This window comes from Echiichthys vipera, assembly GCF_963691815.1.
Source record: "Echiichthys vipera genome assembly, chromosome: 20".
Classification (NCBI taxonomy): Eukaryota; Metazoa; Chordata; class Actinopteri; order Perciformes; family Trachinidae; genus Echiichthys; species Echiichthys vipera.
In genome coordinates, this window is record NC_139845.1 from 7,278,151 (window position 1) to 7,298,087 (window position 19,937).

The 19,937-nt window shown below is 40.7% G+C and overlaps 1 protein-coding gene across 1 annotated transcript; it reads left to right on the forward strand.

Annotated features, from left to right (window-relative positions):
- The first annotated feature begins 4,482 nt into the window (after positions 1–4,482).
- On the forward strand, positions 4,483–18,179 carry LOC310962393 (G1/S-specific cyclin-D2-like). The gene is made up of 5 exons (XM_083934856.1): positions 4,483–4,860; positions 5,729–5,944; positions 8,753–8,912; positions 12,032–12,180; positions 15,166–18,179. Exons 1-5 carry the CDS (start codon positions 4,666–4,668, stop codon positions 15,328–15,330), a joined length of 885 nt encoding a protein of 294 aa, XP_083790982.1. The 5' UTR covers positions 4,483–4,665; the 3' UTR covers positions 15,331–18,179.
- The last annotated feature ends 1,758 nt before the right edge of the window (positions 18,180–19,937 follow it).

Here is a 19,937-nt window from a genome sequence, read left to right on the forward strand (position 1 = left end):
AATCCTGTGTTTATATCCGAGAGAGGCCTCCCTCATGGAGCGACTTAAACAGGAAATGCATGAGATGATGTTAAGCTTCAAACCAATCTGAGGGCTTAAAGATCTTGACTATCACCCTCCTCCTCCTCTCTCTCTCTCTGCCTTTTGTCTGTTTCTCTTGATCTGTGGCAGCCTGCCCATCTCCGGGCCCCTGTGCTCTGGTGGGTTCAGTGGACTGGTATGCAGCAGGAATCTTTGGATCAAGGTGATTTCACGCTCCTCCACGTTTTCCCAGGGCTTTGAGCGCTCTCTGTTACCTCTGTGCAGCCCGGAGTGTGTGATAGCGGCTGACATGTGTTATCATAGGACACATGCACAAACAGCAGCAACAGGGTAAGGCTGCTTCATCTGTCTAACACCTCTGTTTCCCTCAAGTGTCACGCATTGACTGTCGGGTACGGGAGGCTTCTTTGGCCTCTTACGGAGAGACCCCCTTTGGACAAAAACACTGACCTGGGGGATTTGTCAGCCGCTCAACGAACAGACAAAAAAGGATAACCCTGTGACATTAAATCTCAATTTTAAGATGAATGCTCTCAAACATACACCCCCTACTTTGAAGTAGAACTAATCTTGCTAACCTTGACATTCCCTCGGAGACAGTTCCCACTCTCACTTCACAGTCTGCTCTCATAATAGCTCCACAGTGCTCTTTTTTTTTTTCTCTCAATGAAACTCCATATCTCATTCAGCTATTTGGTGGCAACTGTGAAAAGGGGGGGAGTTTGTGAAGTCGTTCCAGCGAGAAGTGGTTCGGTTCAGCTCCTGTCATTCAGCTGCACTGACTGTAAATATGCTTACACATGATCGGAAGCAGCAAACTCAGATGCGTGAAGAGCTTATTTGTGCATGTTTTGATGCCTTTGATAAGGAATTTAGCCCTTACAGCTGCACAGAAAAAAAAAACACACAGAAATGAAATGGCCTTCAGAGATCAAACATGACTCATGACTTCCTCTTTTATTATATACCCTTTTTTCCGATTAGATCCTGTCTTAGAAGGACAAAATAACAACTTTTAGACATCCTGGAGACATCACAAGCACTCTCTGCAGATTTACATGTCCATCCTCATACTTTCATCCGTGCCAAAGGACTTCCTGTATGGAAAACTTTTCCCTGGAAAAAGATCAACATGCCGTCCACACCCTTCGCCATAAGGATGTGTGCAACATCACAATGTGTCGCACGAATCCCAGCTCATGTGGCAGGAGCTGAAATGGTCATCACACATTATTATATAGTGAACCAGTGCTCACACTTACAGTAAGGAACACCTATCAAGTTGCCACTATGTACCAAGATACACATCTTAACATAATACTTTGACAGTCATGCTTTAGGCTAAATGCTAACATCAGCATGCTTACATACTTGCAATGTTCATGCTTACAGTAATGACAAATCAGGTCCATTTTACAAAGTTTCCTGTTCTTACGTAATGTACACATCAGGAGTTTGTCCGTGTCAAAAGCGTTCCCACTTACTCTGTTTTGTTTAGGCGAAAGTTGGCGTCTGAGCAGAGCGTGCAGGAGGAAGGACATGAAGCGGGTACACCACGCTCACATAGCCAGTTTGTAATTTAGTCATAAATAAATGAGTCTACGTTGCTTAAATTTGTTCCCAAATCTCAAAGTCTCCATTTTGGTTGCCATCATTGTGTAAATCAGCCTTCTCCTTCACCCTCAGATGTTTGTTTGGTTCCGGTTATGTGTGAGCCGTGTGATGGAAACATCATCAACACGCTCACTCGCTCGATGTGAATTCTCCGGACAGTGAGCTGCTATTCACACATGGGCTCAATTGGGGGATTACACAGACTCGGCAGTAGATAGTTGGCAGGGTAAAGTCCGTTTGATGATCTGATCCAACTCAATCGGACATTTGCGTTCTCACATACCTCTCCCGCGGGTGATGTCTAGCGTGTGAAAGACGCTAGTTTAGGGTGTTATTTGCAAATTAGCTATAAACACAAAGAACAGCTGAAGCTTATGGAAATGAATTTCAAAATCAGGTAAGTTTTGGACGAGGTACCGGTACAAATGAGAGGCAATCCAGTGTTATGAGTGAAGTATTAGTTAAATCTGAGATATTTAATGATCCTATCAAAATTATGTAGCTCGTACGGGGAGCGTACCTATGTTCCCCGGGTCCGATGTTCCCCGCTTTTCACAGAAAGGGTCCTACGTTCCCCGGGCTGTTATTTTTTCCACAATCAGTGCAGAAGTCCCCGGCAAATAGGCCTTTGTAGACCCTAACACTACCCGCTAACCCTGACTCTAACGGTAACCTCTAACCCTAACAAAACGCTGAATTAAATCAGCGTAGGCAGGGGCTTATGCGACCGGAGAACATCCAACCGGGAACATAGGGATGACCCCGCTCGTAAAATAGCATTGGTAACTAATGTCTGCATGGATGGACTAACAGGCAGTCATACAAAACTTTCCTGACTTTTTAGTCACTGCTCTGTTAGCCACAGTTAGCTTGTTAGCTTTTTGAGGGAGAGTATTCGTAAGAGGTTTTGTCATGTCTTCTGTGCAGTCAGTCCCAGATTCATTGCATTGTCCTCACACATGTCGGGCCATCTGGGTTGGAGATACACAGGCCTAATGGCAGACAGTGCAAGGCATTGATTTGTACCACAAACTGTGTATAATAATGTAAACGGTCATGATTTGTACACTAGTGATGTGGCTTTTATCCAGTTTTCAATACAGCAGTGTTCTTCTTTGTTGATATTCACTCTTTTGCTGCCTTCAACCAAGTTAATATTAAACATTTCTTTCTTTCTTTTTTTAAAATAACCCAAACACAAGTTTTTCCACTTATATTGCACAGTGTGTACTGTGCTAAACATCTGTTAAAAGGTAGGACTTTCAGGACGTCTGGCACACAAGAGGGGAGTTTTATGTGCAGCAAGAGATGAATAAAGGCTACATATAATACAACATTTATTTAAGTCACAAATTACTGGATTCGGGGGTTTAAGCAATATTCTTTCAGAGGGTGCAGCTGATGGCAAAACCACTGCATTATTAGCCAACTGTCGATAGTGGTTCATATGGTAACTATTAGGCCTACCGCAAGTTTCTATTTGTGTCTTTTCTAGCATTCGTGTGATATTTTTGTCTGCAGCAGTTCACATTTTCATATATCTCATATTCATTTTGTTCTCATTAATACCTGGTTTGTCATTTATTTTTCCTCCTCTCATTATTTTCTATACGTAACGGTGTAAAGCGTTTTCACATATTAAGTCTGCACTTTGTTCTTCATTGTTTGAATCTAATTTTGAATATATTTTTTTGTACTTTGTTGTATTTTGAATTTGAATTTGTAGCTAATCTGCTTCAACATCTCTCCTTTTGTGATGTTAATGTTTGTGTTTATACATGCTCCCTGACAAATAAATGTAATAAACTAAGTGTCAGTGTTATATGCCCTTATTAGTTTTTAAAGTTTTATTTCACCAGCACAATCCTTTAAAAACACACAAAAAAAGATTTATGTTTTGTTACTTAAATAAAAAAACAAATAATACAAAATAAATACTAAGAAAATAAATAAAACGGATCAATTTAATTCAACCTATTAACATGTTATTTGTTGATTTGCATTGATTAATACACAATGACAACAAAGATTGTGATCTATTCTAGTTGTAATAATATAATTTTAACATTTCTATTACGAGGATGATAATGCTGCTGCTGCTGCTCACAAATGTTATTATTATTATTATTATTATTATTATTATTATTATACAAATTCTGTACGTCCTTTCATTTCTATAATAATAACTGCCAAAAATAAACAGCTACCATAATATAGGCCTATACATATATGTAATTAGATTATTATAAATTATAATCCATTGTAGTTATTGTCCTATATTCCATACAGAGGATCTAAAGGCACCATTCATGTAATAAAAGCAATGTTTATATTGAATATTTTCAATTAAATCGTTTTTTAAAAAGTTGGAAAAAAGCGCTGGTGGTGCCTTTTTTTTAAACATTTTTTTGCTTTTTAAAAAACTTTATTGCATATTATCACAAATATACAGACATATAATCATTGGCATCATGCTTTACAAGGAGAAGTAAGCATATGAAGGCAGTTAATTAATCTTTTAAATTTTAAATTATAATGACGTAGCATTAGTAAGAATATTACACAAAAAAAAGAAAAGGCATAAAAGAAAAAAAATAATTAAATAATACTTAAGACAAAAATAAGTACATCAAAATAAATTAAATTAAAAATCGGGCTATATTGTTACATTCCTTTAAAAAAAACAACATGTATCTGCGTTGGTTGTGCCACACGGCGACTTTTATTTTGAAAGCTGTAGGCGGATGTTGTCCCCCTGCTTGGTGTCCGGTTTGACTCGGAGCAGCAGAAGAAGAAGAAGTAGAAGAAGAAGCAGAGCGAGGCAGCAGGGACTGGAGCAAACCCAGCAGTCTCAGCCTCATGCTTCATCCCGGGCACTTCTCCTCCTCCTCCTCCTCGACAATATTGTGACAATATTTATTTTTATTTTTTTATTATTTAGCTACAAAACAAACTCACCCAAAAGAAAACAACAAAAAAAGTGGAGGGGGGGAGAAGGTGGGCCGAGTCATGGAGCTTTATTGCCTGGAGTCGGACATAGCCGTGAGAGCCCAGCCTGACCCAAACATCCTCTATGATGACAGAGTGTTGCAAAGTTTACTAACAATTGAGGACAGGTTTTTACCTCAGTGCTCGTATTTCCAGCGGGTCCAGAAGGATATTCAGCCTTATATGAGACGAATGGTTGCAGGTTGGATGCACGAGGTTTGTGGAGCACATTTTTTATATATGCATTCATGAGCTAACTTGCTTTAGCTTCTCCTTTTTTTTTTTTTCCACGTCTTTTTTTTGTTGCATGTCGGCACCGTTGAAGCCAGTGTTTTTAGTGCACATATATGGAGCTGTCATGCATGTTATTTTTTTATTGAATGAGTCACCAAAGGCGTGGGAGAGTCGGAAATACCACCACGAAGAAGAAAACCAGCTTCAAAAGAAACCGCCTATCTGCATATTTGTCGGTTTACAGCTTTAAATGTGCGGGTTTGTTGCTAACTAACTAGCTCAGGTGACAGAGGGGGGCTTAATCTTAATTTACATGCTGGAAAACTCCGCACTTCCTCTTTTTAATAATTATTATTAATTTTTAAAGAAAATGGCTCAAGCTGTGCTCGGGCATGCTAAAATCACTTTCGCTTTTGTAGGTTAAATCACATCGTGTTTCTGCTTTTTAACCGTCGGAAACTATTTTAACACAACTTCTTAACATTGTGCACACGTTTTAAAGCTCCTATATGATGTGTTTTTATTTTTAAATATTTTTTTAAAGACGGAAAGCCCCCAAACAAGGAAGAGGAGCTGAATGGCGACGTTTTTTTTTTCTTCTTCTGAACGACTTCCTATTGAACTAATTTGTCTCTGCCTTTCCCTGACTTTGCTCAAGTGAAATTAGTGATTTAACCTTCAACTTATATACAACACTATGTCAAGGAAAAAGCATATTGTTCATCGAAGCAGCCCCCCACCAACTGCTCCTCTGCTTTAAAACACATATAACCAGTTAAATACACCACATCTTTTATGCTTTTTCTTGTTTAACATCTCCTTTTCCTGTTCCATTCTGTGCCCATTTTAGGTGTGTGAAGAGGAGAAGAGTAATGAAGATGTCTTCCCTTTAGCCATTAATTATTTGGACAGATTTTTAGCAGTGATGCCCACGAGAAAGAGTTATTTGCAGCTTCTGGGAGCTGTGTGCATATTTCTGGCCTCCAAGATAAAGGACTGCAGGCCGCTATCAGCAGAGAAACTTTGCATGTACACAGACAACTCCATCACACCACGAGAACTGCTGGTAAGAACCGGACATCATTTCAAAAGCCCCATTCATTCACAGGAGCGTCAAAATGCAGTGTCATGTTTTTGGGTTTTAATTTTATAATGGCTGTATTAGTTTCACAGGAAGTATCCCATTTTCCTAATAAGTGGAGCTGTGCACAATGCAGCCACATCCTTTCTTTGGATCCATGTGGACTGAAGAGGAGTGTGATGCCATCTAGTGCCAGTTATGCAGTATAGAATATGGATATTCTGCAGTACATGGACTTTCTCTGCATTAAAGTTAGATATAGTGGGTTTTATGAATACTAAAACTTATACCTCCACACATTTATAGAAGTATTAAACAAGGAGTATAGGTCTCTATGGCATTTATAAGAGCACTTACTAACATTTTGCTTATTAAACAAACTTTAAGTTGTTGTTTTCAAAGCCACCATAAATTGTTTTCTCAATTAATCATTTGTTCTAAAAAAAAAAAGTCATAAATTTGCTTTAAAAAGCCCAAGTTGACCTCTTAAAATCTCTTATTTTTGTCCGACCAGCAGTCAAAAAATCCCCAAAGGTGATAAGTTGAATAAACAATCTGCACTCAAGGGCCACATGCAAGCTTGTTCTGGAGCTTTCTGCCGCGTCACAGAGTCCTCATCAGCAGATGAAGTTTGCTCCTGCGGTGGACCTGTAGCTGTTCAGACTTTCCACGATTGTCAGATACTCAGTTTTCTATCACAGAGCCAAGATGAAGAGAAGCAGAGCTGAGGGGAAAAAAGAAATGTGGGAGTTTGCAGCTCTTGTGATAGTAAACTGTATATCTTTGGGGTTTAGACAATTTGTCTAATCAAAAAAGACAAATTAGAGATTAAACAGCGTGCAATAGTCGCTTTTCAAAATTTCCCCTCTGTGTGACATTTGATAGACAAAACGGTGAATTGATATAACAATCCTTAGCTGCAGCCCTAAAGAGAAGCAGCGACTCCCCCCACTTGAGAAGCTGTGACCAGGTAATGTTTGGCATCGTCTTATTCCAAACAAACAGCTCCACATGCTCTCTATAGGCTACATCCTCCTGTGGCGCCTGCAGCTGTTAAGGGAAATGACATTCGTCCCATTTGATGCTCTATAAGACTCCAGATTCCTGAATATCCTGACAGGATGCACAGAGAAGGCTGTAAGAGCGAGTCAAAGATGTTGCAGCTCTTCCTTGTAAAGAACACTCTGCTGCTGCTGCTGCTGCTGGAAGAGAGACGTTTTAAGGGGGGTGGCGGGGCGATTGTGTGACCTCCGCCCCGCTCATCTCACGGCCACCAGTCTTTCCACAAGTGATAAAATAGGTTGCATGCAAAGTGTGTGGCAGGTTATATACAGGAAACCCATGTAAATGTGAATGATGGCTGACATTTCAGATGGCAGATAGATGTTTGGTGAAGAGGGGGCTGTCCCGGTCGGCGTTGGGGTTTTTTGGTGTTTACTACGTCGGCTTTTTAGGTGACACTTGAATTCATCAGTGTAGAAATGTCTCAGTCAAGTCCAGTTAAGCTGCTTTTACTGCACATTTTCAGTTTTTATGGATGTAATCATAACTTTAAATACACTTAATTACCTAAATTCACTCAGCTTTTCTATTACTCACTCCAGCATATGTGTCAAATTAAAGGTGAGACAGCCATAAAACTTTACTCGGTAATGAAACGGTGCTGCCATCTTCTTAGAGGGCTCCATGAGGTAACAAAGTGATTTCTGTAATCATAATGAAATGACTGAGAAGTCCTCTGCGTATGGCGGACATCATGGTCTTCGTCATGAGGGGACCAAGAGGAGAAGTGTCAGGAACACTTTACAAACCTGCTGATGCTGCTTCACTGCTGAGAGACTTTTATTTAGTAGGTTTGATGGGAAATAAAATCAAGACTTAATTTTTTAAACATGTAACAGGACATGTAGAAGTAGTTCACAAATATGTGAGTGTGCCTCTGAATCTCTTGTCTTTACACGTGGAGGTCTGATCAGTAAATTGACAGAACAAGACTTTATGGAAACTGTTTGTTTTGTTACGTGGGTACAAAGGCAAGTTCTCCATGTAGAGTTTTATTGATTCTGATAAGAGCATTGATCTTTCTGTTCATGTGCTTTTTCTAACACATTTGTGCTGATATTCCCTCAGGCCATCCGGTGTAGTCGGAGGTCTGTCTGTATTCGTGGATGGCAGCATATCAGTGCACATTTTTAACATCTTAAAACTAAAAACATGTGTGCAGTTATACCTATTACATTTTTTTGTGTAAATACTTAATTTGCATCCTCCTCCTTGCTATTACTTACTAAAAATACTGAAAGCCGAACAGGAAAAAAACATTCCAATTCAATTAGAAAAAGGGTGATTCGTAAAGATTGACTCAACACACAGGAAATCAAATCATGAAATGCGTACACCTTTTCTTGCTGATGCAAAAGCTGACTGTATGAAGAGTCGGCTCTGTGCGGCTGCCTGTGCAATGCAAACTCATTGTAGCTGTTTGAGGCTTGTGACAGGAAGGAAGGGGCTAGCTGTCTCATTGGCAGGGCAAAGCTTGTCACATGCCGGCGTTATGAACACAAAGGATGTGAGGAATGAGAAAGGCACGCAGATAATAAGATACAGCGAGGAGAGATAAAGTGAAGAAATGTTACTCCTCTTACAGAGCCATTTCCTCTGGGAATGGGGACGGACTGTGATCTTTTTCACGGTCAATGGAGGCATGGCAGCACGCCATTTAACCCCTCCAGGGTAGAGTCTGCCAAGAGACTGACTCTGAACTCACTCGCATCTTCTTTCTCTGCCCTTTAGGACTGGGAGCTGGTCGTGCTGGGGAAGTTGAAGTGGAACATGGCCTCGGTCATCCCCAATGATTTTATAGAGCACATCATACGCAGGCTGCCCCTTCCCAAAGACAAGCTGGCGATGGTCCGCAAACACACACAGACATTCATTGCACTCTGTGCCACAGGTAACACAGCTGCACATCATGTCATGAGCCTTCTTTCTGATCTGTTTGCTCAATTGCACGCTCACTTTGCTGCCTTGTGATTCCCACATCCACCAGAATATTCCCACACACACCAACATTCTCCCATCGTGAGTCATCTGTGACCTCTTTCTTCTCTCGGCTCTCCTCTACCGGCTGCCTTATCCACTTTTCTAGTCTCAGCCTGTAGAAAGGCTTTTTCTTCACAGCTGCTCAAAGTGGTTATTTCCACATTTCTCTGCTAAGTGTCCGGGGGGAAAAAAATCCAGTCGATGCTCTGTTAGTATAAACCACATATACATGGTTAATGATTGTATCATACTGTGTCTTGTGCTGGAGGACTCAGGTGCAGCTGAACTCTCCCCGTACTGTTTGTTGACAGGGAAGCCTCCAGGTTTAAAAAGTCAGGGCAGTGATCCTCCTTCCTCCTCCCATCCTGGCCTCACGTCCAAAATAAACTCTGGAAGCTCTGGAGAAGCACAAACTCAGATGTCCCCTTAGGCCTATCCCTATGTGAATTTTTGCCTATACTAAGAATCCCTCTAATATTTTCATATCCTGGACAGAAGTACTACTGCAGGATTACCTCATACAAATAACACAGCACTGCTCTATCAAAAGGCTACCTTTCATCTGCTTGCTCCTTCAGCTAATTCAATAAAGGAAATATAACAAAGGAGGTCACTTTGGTGCAATGAAATTCCTCACAATTGCCAGTGCGGTCGGATCTGGCCAATAAGCACTTGTTTACTAGAAACTAGTTATTGGAACCATAGGCTGCTTCAATGAGTTTCATGCCCCGTTTAGCGCAGTTTTAGTGTCACACTTGTTTTTATATTTGGGTGTGTTTCAGCGGTCGCCTCTGCTATTCATAAGCAGCTGGTTATATCCAAGCACAAAGCAGCCGCAGTGGAAAAAAAAGAAGAGAGGCCTGCTGTGGTTGTGCAGTAATGTAAATGTTTGGAGTTTTATATGGAGTTGAGATGTTATTCTTATGATGGAGGAGCTCCTCCTATGGACAGCTGGCCCCTGGAGGAGAAGATGGGCGTAGTAGTGGAGCAGGCTGCTCTCCAGGGTTTAGTCAAAGCTATCAGGCTACCACGACTGGTTTGCACTGGGCTAGGACTATGTGCCGGGTTGGACTTGCACACAGTTAACAGTTGTGTGTGTGTGGCGAGTTTTCTTTTTAAAGCTGTGTCTCCTTCAAACTCTGACTAATCTGGTGCGGCATTGTCCAAAGTTTCCCTTTCTCAAATGTAGCACACAACAGGGGATTGTCCGTTTCAGATTTTTCCTCTCTTACTGTAAATTCTTGGTTTGGTTCAGGTGCGAAATGGCGCTCTTTCTACAGAGCGACGGGGATTACACCACACTCACATAACCGGTTGGTCATTTGATGGTAACCCACTGCGTCTCCGTTCCTTGAATGTGTCTGATGATTTCGCCCTCACCGACAGAAGTTCCCGGATCTCAGTTAGTCATTTTTGTTGGCGTCTACGTGTAAATGACCCTTCCTTTTCACCCTCCGAGGTTTGATTTCTCACATTTTCGCGAGAGTGCTGCATGATAGAAACATCGTCGACACGCCCACTCGATCACTGAACTGTCCATATATTGCCCTGCTCTATTAATACATGAGCTCAATCAGACATTAAACAGACAGGAGCTGGCAGGGTAAAGTATTTAATGTGCGATCCAATTGATTCGTCCATTTACATTCTCTCATACAGTGCCTCCTGGTAATGTCTAGATATTTTCAGATTTGGAGTGCATGTGTGAAAGGGGGCTACTTGGTTATGTCCATGTGCTGAGACTGGGAGAAGCCTGTGTTTTATAATAGTGGAAAACCCTCCAGGGGCTGTATCCACAAAACATCCTAAAACTAAAGTAGCTCCTAAGTGAGCCGAGTTTGGAAAAACTCCTAAAAATAAGGGGTGTGTTAGTGCTAACTTTCCCTTCTTACACTCAGAGTAAATTAACTTTTTAAAAGCATATTTTGATGGCGTGCAAGTAAGTTAGGGTACCTACCAATGGAAACAATCCAGTAGGAGTTGGGTTACGCTATGACTCGTATCCAGCCTCGTCAGAAATTCTTTATAGGTGTTTCAAACAGCCACACTCGGGCACGTTATTGATTTAATGTGGGAGTAACGGTGCACATTTTTCATAGTGCTGCACTTGGTTGTACGCACTAAAAATGGCAGTAATAGAACTATAGAGAAAGTGTAAGCGCAACTAAAACTGTCCAACAAGCGTTTTATGAAGAAGCACACTGGCAGCTTAACACCGGAGTTCAACTTGGACTTTCACAGCTGAATAATCCATCAAACCTCAGACTCCACTTTGTTCGAAAGCTCGTGAAGCTTACATCAAATACTAGATTAAGGTGCTGATTTGTTTGGTCAGCTGGGGGAAAAAGTCAGTCACAACACCTATCTATCTGCTGTTTGTATTTGTTCCTCACCTCATACATGTGAGACAGTGAGTTCATTCATCAAACATGATATACCCCGTCCCTTCTCTTAGATCAGGAGTTCTTTCGGTTCCTCTGAGCCGCTTTATGAAGAGTGAACTCTTCGCCAGGAACCTTTAGACTCCTGGTGGTCAGATGAGATACTTTCCCATGAAATGAAAACAACTGTTGAGGCGAGGAGAGAAGGTTTAATTTACAGCCACATCATGAGCTCTTCTAAAGCAGCTTGCGGAGGTTTGCTCTCCATGGCTGCCCCCTCTTCCGCCTCCTCCATCCAGGCCTGTTGTCACTTAAGCCTTTTTAGACTCGGATACGTTACCGGAGGGAGTCATTCCTGGAGCATATTACGCAGCGAGTAGGAGGATTCCTACTCTGCTTTTCTAATCAGAGCTGAAGTTTCTGTGAAGGAAACCATGCACGTTACACCACGCAGCTAAGTCTGTTGAAATTCACACTGTGGGAAAGTCTTGTTCAGCTGTGGCGCTCACATATTGGGGACGATTCAGATGTTTGCATGTCTCATACTTCCTCTGGGTAGATGAAGTGCTCAGCTACAAATGTGATTTACGTTACTGTAGCCTTAAGCGGCTGCTTGACTAATTGAACATTTATACTCTCTCCTCGCCAGATGACCGCCTCGCCATGAACCCTCCTTCCATGATCGCCACTGGCAGCATGGGAGCTGCCGTCTGTGGCCTTCAGCTGGACCACAGTGACCAGAGGTTGAGTCGAGACAACCTGACAGACCTGCTGGCCAAGATCACCAACACAGAGGTGGTGAGTACAGCAGTTAAGGAAACGCATACCTGCCAGAAGTAGTTACTCAGTATTTTTAGTGCTACACAACAATGCATTGTTAATAGCAATCATTGCAACATCTCACGGCAGCAGCATAAAAAGCCCTTTAGTAAACAACAGCGATGACTTTAGTAGTGGCAGATTGAAGCTATTTACTTTTCATGGAGAGAGAGGGAGAGCGAGCGTTTGGCTCTTGGCTGTGGAGCCAGACTGCTGCTATAAAGAGCAGCGGCAGAGGGAATGTCTTCTTAAAACTCGGAGCCCACATTTTTGTGGTAGGACACATGCAATTTCTCTGCACGGCTCCCACTTTAGCTGCGTGCCCCTCCTGGTGGAGGAATACGTTCGTAATGAAGTCGAGGAGCGTCTTTTCCGAGCTGTCGGGATACCTGCCGAACAACACTGAAAATGACTTTATAAATGTATGAGAACTCATTGACTTTAATGTATTTACTTAGGTGAATTCAATTAGTGAATGGGGCGTTAAAACACATAATCACTGTGCAATGCTGACCGTATAAAAATGGAGTTTCTGCTCTATACAGGTGCTGTGTTATAAATACAGTGAAAGTGAATGGGCCTCCATTGACTTTTATGTATTATATAAGTCTTAAAAAGTAGATGTCGTCATAATGAGCTTTCATACAGTTTACAAGCATGTAGTAATAAGCATTTTGACATGTGAATGGAGTTTGTACTGTACACAGGTGCTGTATTATAAATACAATGGTAGTGAATGGGCTTCCATTGACTTTAATGGAATGCTAAATGGTAAATGGACTTGTACTTATATAGCCCCTTTCTAGTCTTCTGACTACTCAAGGCGCTTTCACAGTGTTTGTCACATTCACCCATTCACACAGGCATTCACACTGATGCCAGTGGACATCTACAGACCATCTAATCTAATGTAACCATTCAAACCACATTCACACACCCATGCACAGCACGGGGAGCAATTCGGGGTTCAGTGTCTTGCCCAAGGACACTTCGACATGTGGACCAGGGGAGGTGGGGATCGAACTGCCAAACTCTCGAATGGAGGACGATCCACTCTTTCACTGAGCCACAGTTACCTCATAACAATTCAAAAACTAAATGTCATCATAATCATAATAAGATTATATATGTTTGATGAGTGGAAAAAACTGAGCATTTTGAAATATCAATGGAGTTTGTAATGTATAAAGATGATGTGTTAAAAATTCAATGGGAGTGAATGGGCACGATTTGTATTTATGATATCTAAGTCTTAAAAAGTGCATGCCATCATAATGAGATTTGGCACAGTTTATCAATGGACAATAATAAGCATTAAAATAATGCTAATAAATGGAGTTGGTACTGTATACTATTTAAATACAGTATAAATTGGATTCTATTTAAATAAACTCAAAGTTTAAACAATATCAACATGTCACAGCAGATGTAAACAAAGAATTATACCTAATTTTACACATGAACGTATTCATTGTTTTTAACTGCTGCACAGCTCTCTGTCTTAACAAGAAAATACTGCTTATAATATATTTATCCCAGCGTGTGCTTTCATTGTCACAGTGAGTCATTGTTACGCCAGAGAGGACCAGTTCAGAAGCGTAGAAATCCAAAAAAGACCACAGCCAATGGGCCACAGGAACAACACGGTTTGCCTCTTAGCTTGTGGTTACGTTGCCACGGCGACGAGGCCCCTACAAACCCCGCCGTCACAACAGGCGCTCCGACTGCAGCCCATCGGGTTCCAATTATCCGTACATTTCAAAGGAATGTTGGCCTCTTTGCGAGCCTCGGTTCATTCTTTTAAAGAGTCCTGCAGCAGCCGGCTCACTGAGCCAGACCTCCCACAGACCTGCGGAGGGACACAGACAGTGAGACAGAGGATCCCCTTTCACTGGAGAAGTTGTCCAAAAACATCCGGTCCCACTGTCCTATATTCTGTTTTACACCCAAACTCAGAGGTTCAGGGTGCAGTAGGTCAAAGCGATTTCCTCTAGACCCCCACATGGGGCTTGACCGTGCTGTAAACCCGAGGGGGTGGGGGGAGGATTGGAGTCCAGATCTTCTCATCTGTTTCCTGACTGACCACAGGTCCTTTAGGAGCCATGCCCCCTCACATTCCCCCTCAGACATGCTCAGGTCTTATGTCAGAGAGGATTCCTGTGCCCACCGTGCTAACTCGCTGCACTGTGTTGGTGGTGTTGGAGTGTGCTGGTACCCATTGTTCTGGTCATATTGCAGACAGGACCACCTACCTCAACGCACATAATTCCCTGCTGGTATGCCCACATGTGACCAGATCTGTTAAACAACTTGCATATCAGATGTGATAAAATACCACTTTCTTGCACGCTAGTGTTTGTGCACAGGTGTGCGAATCAAACCTTCTGTTTATCGGTGAATACAGCGATCATGTTTTATTTGTAGTAACACCACTTTTGCGAATCATGCAGACAAAAACCGAGAAAACAAATAGAAAGTGTTGATGTGGGGACACAATATCTCAGATATGTCTGTAAGCCATAATTGGAGCTGGTATAAATATCATTTACTTATGTGTTAAAAGACTGTATTACAGTTTTCTACCTCATCTTTTTCTGCTGTACCTTTTTGTACAAAATGTTTTAACACCCATGAACTTGTCTGTTTTAATATTTCCACTAAAGATTTGCATATTTCTATAGGAAACTATCATTTTTGTTGCTTTTTGGTTCCTAGCAGCTTTATACACATGTTAAATTGCCAAAAAAAGTGAGACTTGTTGCTGAATTTGCGTCAACTAAAGGATAACGTGCATGTGGCATAAGAGCAGTTTAAAAGAAATGAATGCATATAAAGTCCGCATAATCCAACCAACCTGAGCCTGGACCCTGTTGGTGTGTAAATGACTAGCCTGTCTTTAAACGGTAGCAAAGGTGTAACTGAAGTGTGTGTATGTGTAACAACATCTGACCCTTTTTGTTCCAGGATTGTTTGAGGGCGTGCCAGGAGCAAATAGAGCGTGTTCTGGCCACCAGCCTGCAGCAGGGCCAGCAGTACCGGCAGGAGACCGGCATCAGAGCAGGCAACAAGGCAAGGGAGCAGCAAGACCAGTCCAGCACCCCGACAGACGTACGTGATGTCAACTTATGAACTCCCAGCTCCAACACACACACCACTCATGCCTGTGTGCCAATGAAATAACGGGAGTGACGGAGGCGGGAGCTACGGCGTCTACGTCAAGGCGCCCACACGAGTTACGGTGTGACAATCTATGAACTTTTAGAAAATAAGAAATTTCTAGTTTTTCTCCTTTGTTTTGCCCCATTCACGCCCTGTTTGGGTGTCGTTTCACCGTTTGTACGGGCCACATGTAATCAAACAAGCTATTTAAAAGAAAAAGTCTTGAAAACTTGATAGTGCCTTATGTTTCCCAGAATGGAAACTTGAATATATTTTCATACTTGAAAAAAAAAACAGCATAATTATATGAAATATACATATTTCTTTTTGATACAACCTAGTAAAAAAAAAAAAAGATATAATAATAAATGTATATTTAGCTAGCATTTAGTTATGTTACTCTTTTATCGTCTTTAGTGAGCAGTTATCAATTCACAGTTTTATTGTGTTGTCCTCACCTAGTAGTGAGCGAAATGCTGATGATGCAGTACGCGGCATTCAAACTCAACCTGATATCCAGTCAGAGGAGCACGGCCATAGCTAGCTACTCTATTTCTCTATCATACTGTGCACCTATAGCACTGCAATCTATTTATGCTGAAGAGTGCTGGCCAGGAGTGGGCTGGGCCTGCTCACAGAGGGGGTGCATGAGGGGCTTTGAGGTCTGGAGCAGTGGCTACTGTTAAAGGTTTAACACAAAAGGACAAGGTCAGTTCTTAATAAGGTGATTTCACTGCCAAATCCACAGACCAGTACAGTGTGTTAATAGGATGATATGTACATGTATTATAATTCAGCCAGGCTACATTATTATTGTTCTGTTCTTGGTCTAGCTCTGACATGTTGGAGAGTTTAATAGATGGTTTTGCAGGCGATTTTTTTTTTTTCTTCGCCTCAGCCGGGTGTCGTGTTACCAGAGCAAAAGGAGATTTAGCAAGTTTTTTTATTACCAGGTTTGAGATGAAATGGACGCAGGTTGAAGGTTTTACTCGTGAGGTTATACAGAAAAGAAAAGCATGTGGAAAAGCAGAGGGGGGGGGGGGGGGGTGCTAAAAGTTTTGGATTGAGGAATGATAAAGCGAAAACGGCGTGGAATTTAACTTAAGCTATGTAATGTTTCTGCAGTTGCACGATTACTTGATCGACACACAGGAGGGAAGAGAATCCCCGGTGATGGTCAGTCGTGCCGCAGTTTCTCCTGTTATCAATTTCACAAGTAACTTTTTTTTTTTTTTTTTTTTTCCTCGGAGAGTGGGCGACTTGGAACAATATTGATGCACTTTTAAAAACACACTCCTTAAATGGGGCTAAGGGGATGGTGGTTGAGGAGAGTTCAGTGGGTTCTTAGGGTCTTTTTTTTGTTTTGTTTTGTTTTGTTTTAGTTTTTCTTTAAGTTATTTGATTTACTTTTTTTTTTCTGGGCTGGATTCCCATAACGGGGTAACGCACATTGTCTTGAAAGCTACGCCCCGACAGGTGAATAGACGTAGAATAATCGGCGTCATAGTAAAATAGTATATAAACTAAGGAAAGCCAAGTCACTTGTAGACGTTTTGTTTTTTTGGATTCAGTGCGTTTAATTAACCTTACTTGAATTTTATTTTATTTTTAATTCATAGCCAAAACCTTCCAATAGTTATTTCAAAGAGTTACACGCATATTATGTCCTAAATATTCATGTTTCTGCTCTTTTTATTTTTATTTTGTTTTGATGTAAACTGCTCTCTGAACTGAAGTTTTCAACGGGAGTTTTCTCCTTCATAGTCGTGGGTAGGTAGGGGTTTACATGGTGTGAATGATTTGACTGTATATAAACCAACCGATGAGCAGAAAGTCCTCGTTACATTTTAGAACGGAAATGTAGTTTCTAAATTGTACTCGTGCGTGTTCGGTTGTGCAAAAAGCCAAATGTTTGTTTTCCAAAAAAAAGGGGCTTTAAACAGAAAAAACACGTCGATGCTTTTACAGGTTTAGTGTGTAATTTGAAAGAGATAATTCCAAAGTGAGAAAACTAGATTATACTCATCATTCTCTTGCTGCTATGAAGCTTTTCTTTTTTCTAGTCTTACACAAAGATGCCTTATTGTGATTCACTTGTGTGCTGCTATATTATGAAAATGTCATATATGTAACAAGTCTTTGCTTTTTTCGTCGTATGTGTACTGGAGGGAACGTAACACGGTTTGGTGCGGGACTGGAAGTACTTGTTTATGCCGATCTTTTTTGATTAGCATGTTTTATTCTTTTTATTGTTTAATTTGTATCTTTATATCCTACCATACTCTCGCTGCTTCTTTGTTAATGTTTGTGTACCTCAGGTTGATTTGGACGGATAGAGCGAGAGCCCATCTCGCAATTACCTCATCAAACTTCACATCACACGCACGTCGTTTTCACTCTGAATTTGTTGGACGGGTTTCATTTGTTTTCTATCTGGATGAGAAAAAGGACGATGCTTTTTCTCTTTACATCAAGAATTTGTCAGATTCCACTGAGCAGTTGTAAGTGCCTATACTTTAAGATAGGTTATTTCATATATCTAAGTCGAGAAAACGGCCTTTACTGTGTGTTATACATGTATTGGAAAGACAAAAAAAAAATGCTTTCTTGGAATTTTATTGGCATGTTTAGATCGGTTTGTTAGAATAAAGTGGAATATTGTTTATTTGTGAGGTACCCATTTAGTCAAAGTTTCAACCACGAGAATGTTTTATCGTTGTTCAGTGTGGTTGTTTTTCCAAACTCCCCTCCCACTATCCCCATGTGCAACCACACAGTGTACCTCAACAATTTCTCCTCAATAAATTGGCTAAAAATCACGCAACTGGTTTATTTGTCTTCCTCTGGACGGACTGAGGTTTGCCCATCTGCAGAAATAAAAATTGCATTGTGCCTTTTCAGAGAGATGGTGCCTTTATGTTGCCACTAGTGGACGACTGAAACCACAGAAAACATAGACAAGTGTGTCAGAAGACGTGGTGCTGCCCTCACAATGATATCTATGTCAGTACAAAGGCCTGCATCTGAAAATCCATTTCATATTAGTATGTATGTATTACTGTTTCACATATACATGATTATAATAGCCTCTGGTGAAAGAAAGATTTAAGTGGGACAGTTAAAAAGCCCATAAAGAAAACATGCATATTAAGACAGGGACAGCAATGCAATAGCTTAGAGTAGAATAATACATCGATAATATAAATCAAGATTCAATTCAAGATTCAAGAAGCTTCATGTATCCCGAGGGAAATTACTGTGCAACAGTTTCAATACAAAGATGGGAAAGGGTCAGAGTAACAATAAGCATAAAAACATAAATCAAATCAAAATAAAGCTAAGATAAAATAAATCAAACAAAAACTAAATGTGACAGAGTGCAACAGACATTGTGGTTAAACGTAGGTTTATACAATATACAACAATACGCAGCGTGCACTTTTGCAGCAGACTGAAATAAAATAAGTACAAACTAAATAAGTGACAAGGAGCGATAAGTGATAACAGTGTTAAAAATGTAGCAGCATATATGAAAAAAAAATGTGATAGATCTGTTCAAATACTCCCAAGTTGGCTGGAAATCGAGATGGTTGCTTTTTTTTTAGCTGAACGTAAATATTGTCTATATTCATATTAAACATTTTTAAGACTTTTAAGTACAGTAGCTTCTACTATTTTTATTGATTTATTAGAGTTTGTCCAAGCTTTAGATACTATTGAATACGAGGAGATAAAAAGCTCTTGAACTTAATCTTATTTAAAGATAAAGATTTTTCTCTAAATCATATTGAACCAGTGCAACAATCAACATGTCACTAACATGTATGTTCTGTAGGTAAACATACAGGTATAAAATAATGACAGATTCTTAGGATCGAGGGTTGTTGTGTGTATAGTAACCTTAATTTTACTTGATTACTAAATAAGTAATACGTTTGTCATTTGAATAGTAAAACTGTTCAAATTAAATGACTTCCTTAAGGTGCAATAATTATCAATCAATAAAGCAATTACTTAATTTCTACAAGTTACACAATTAAAAAATAATGAATTAGTCATGTATTGTTGCCTTGACTCGAAATAACTTGATACAAAGGTGTAAAAATGGAAAATATATAAATGATATGAATGATGATAATATGTGTATTCATGTATCCAGCATCAACCACATAATCTATGAATATTTCTATATGATTAATCCCCTCGATAGCTCAGTTGGTAGAGCGGAGGACTGTAGCGGCGTTACCAGGCATCCTTAGGTCGCTGGTTCAAATCCGGCTCGAAGGAGTGAGTTTTGGTCAGTCCATAGGTGACTTAGCTGGGAACCGTAGTGTCGCTGGTTCAAGTCCCTGTGCCCCTTCCCATGTATGGATATGTTGACTGGTGGCTGTAGAGGTGCCAGTTCATCTCCTGGGCACTGGCGAGGTGCAATTGAGCAAGGCACCAAACCCCCAACTGCCCGGGGCGCCTGTTAATGGCATTCCTCTCGCTTTAACATCTCTCCATTAATTGCATGTATATAGGTCCTGTCTGTGCATGTGTGTAAAAAATAGCTTCTAAAATAGCTTTGTTTTTCA

Bases quoted from the DNA above. Each gene is read 5' to 3' on its own strand.
- LOC310962393 (XM_083934856.1), top strand. From the start codon at position 4,666: ATGGAGCTTTATTGCCTGGAGTCGGACATAGCCGTGAGAGCCCAGCCT. The intron at 5,945-8,752 runs GTAAGAACCGGA...TCTGCCCTTTAG, and splicing joins TCACACCACGAGAACTGCTG to GACTGGGAGCTGGTCGTGCT. The intron at 12,181-15,165 runs GTGAGTACAGCA...TTTTTGTTCCAG, and splicing joins AGATCACCAACACAGAGGTG to GATTGTTTGAGGGCGTGCCA.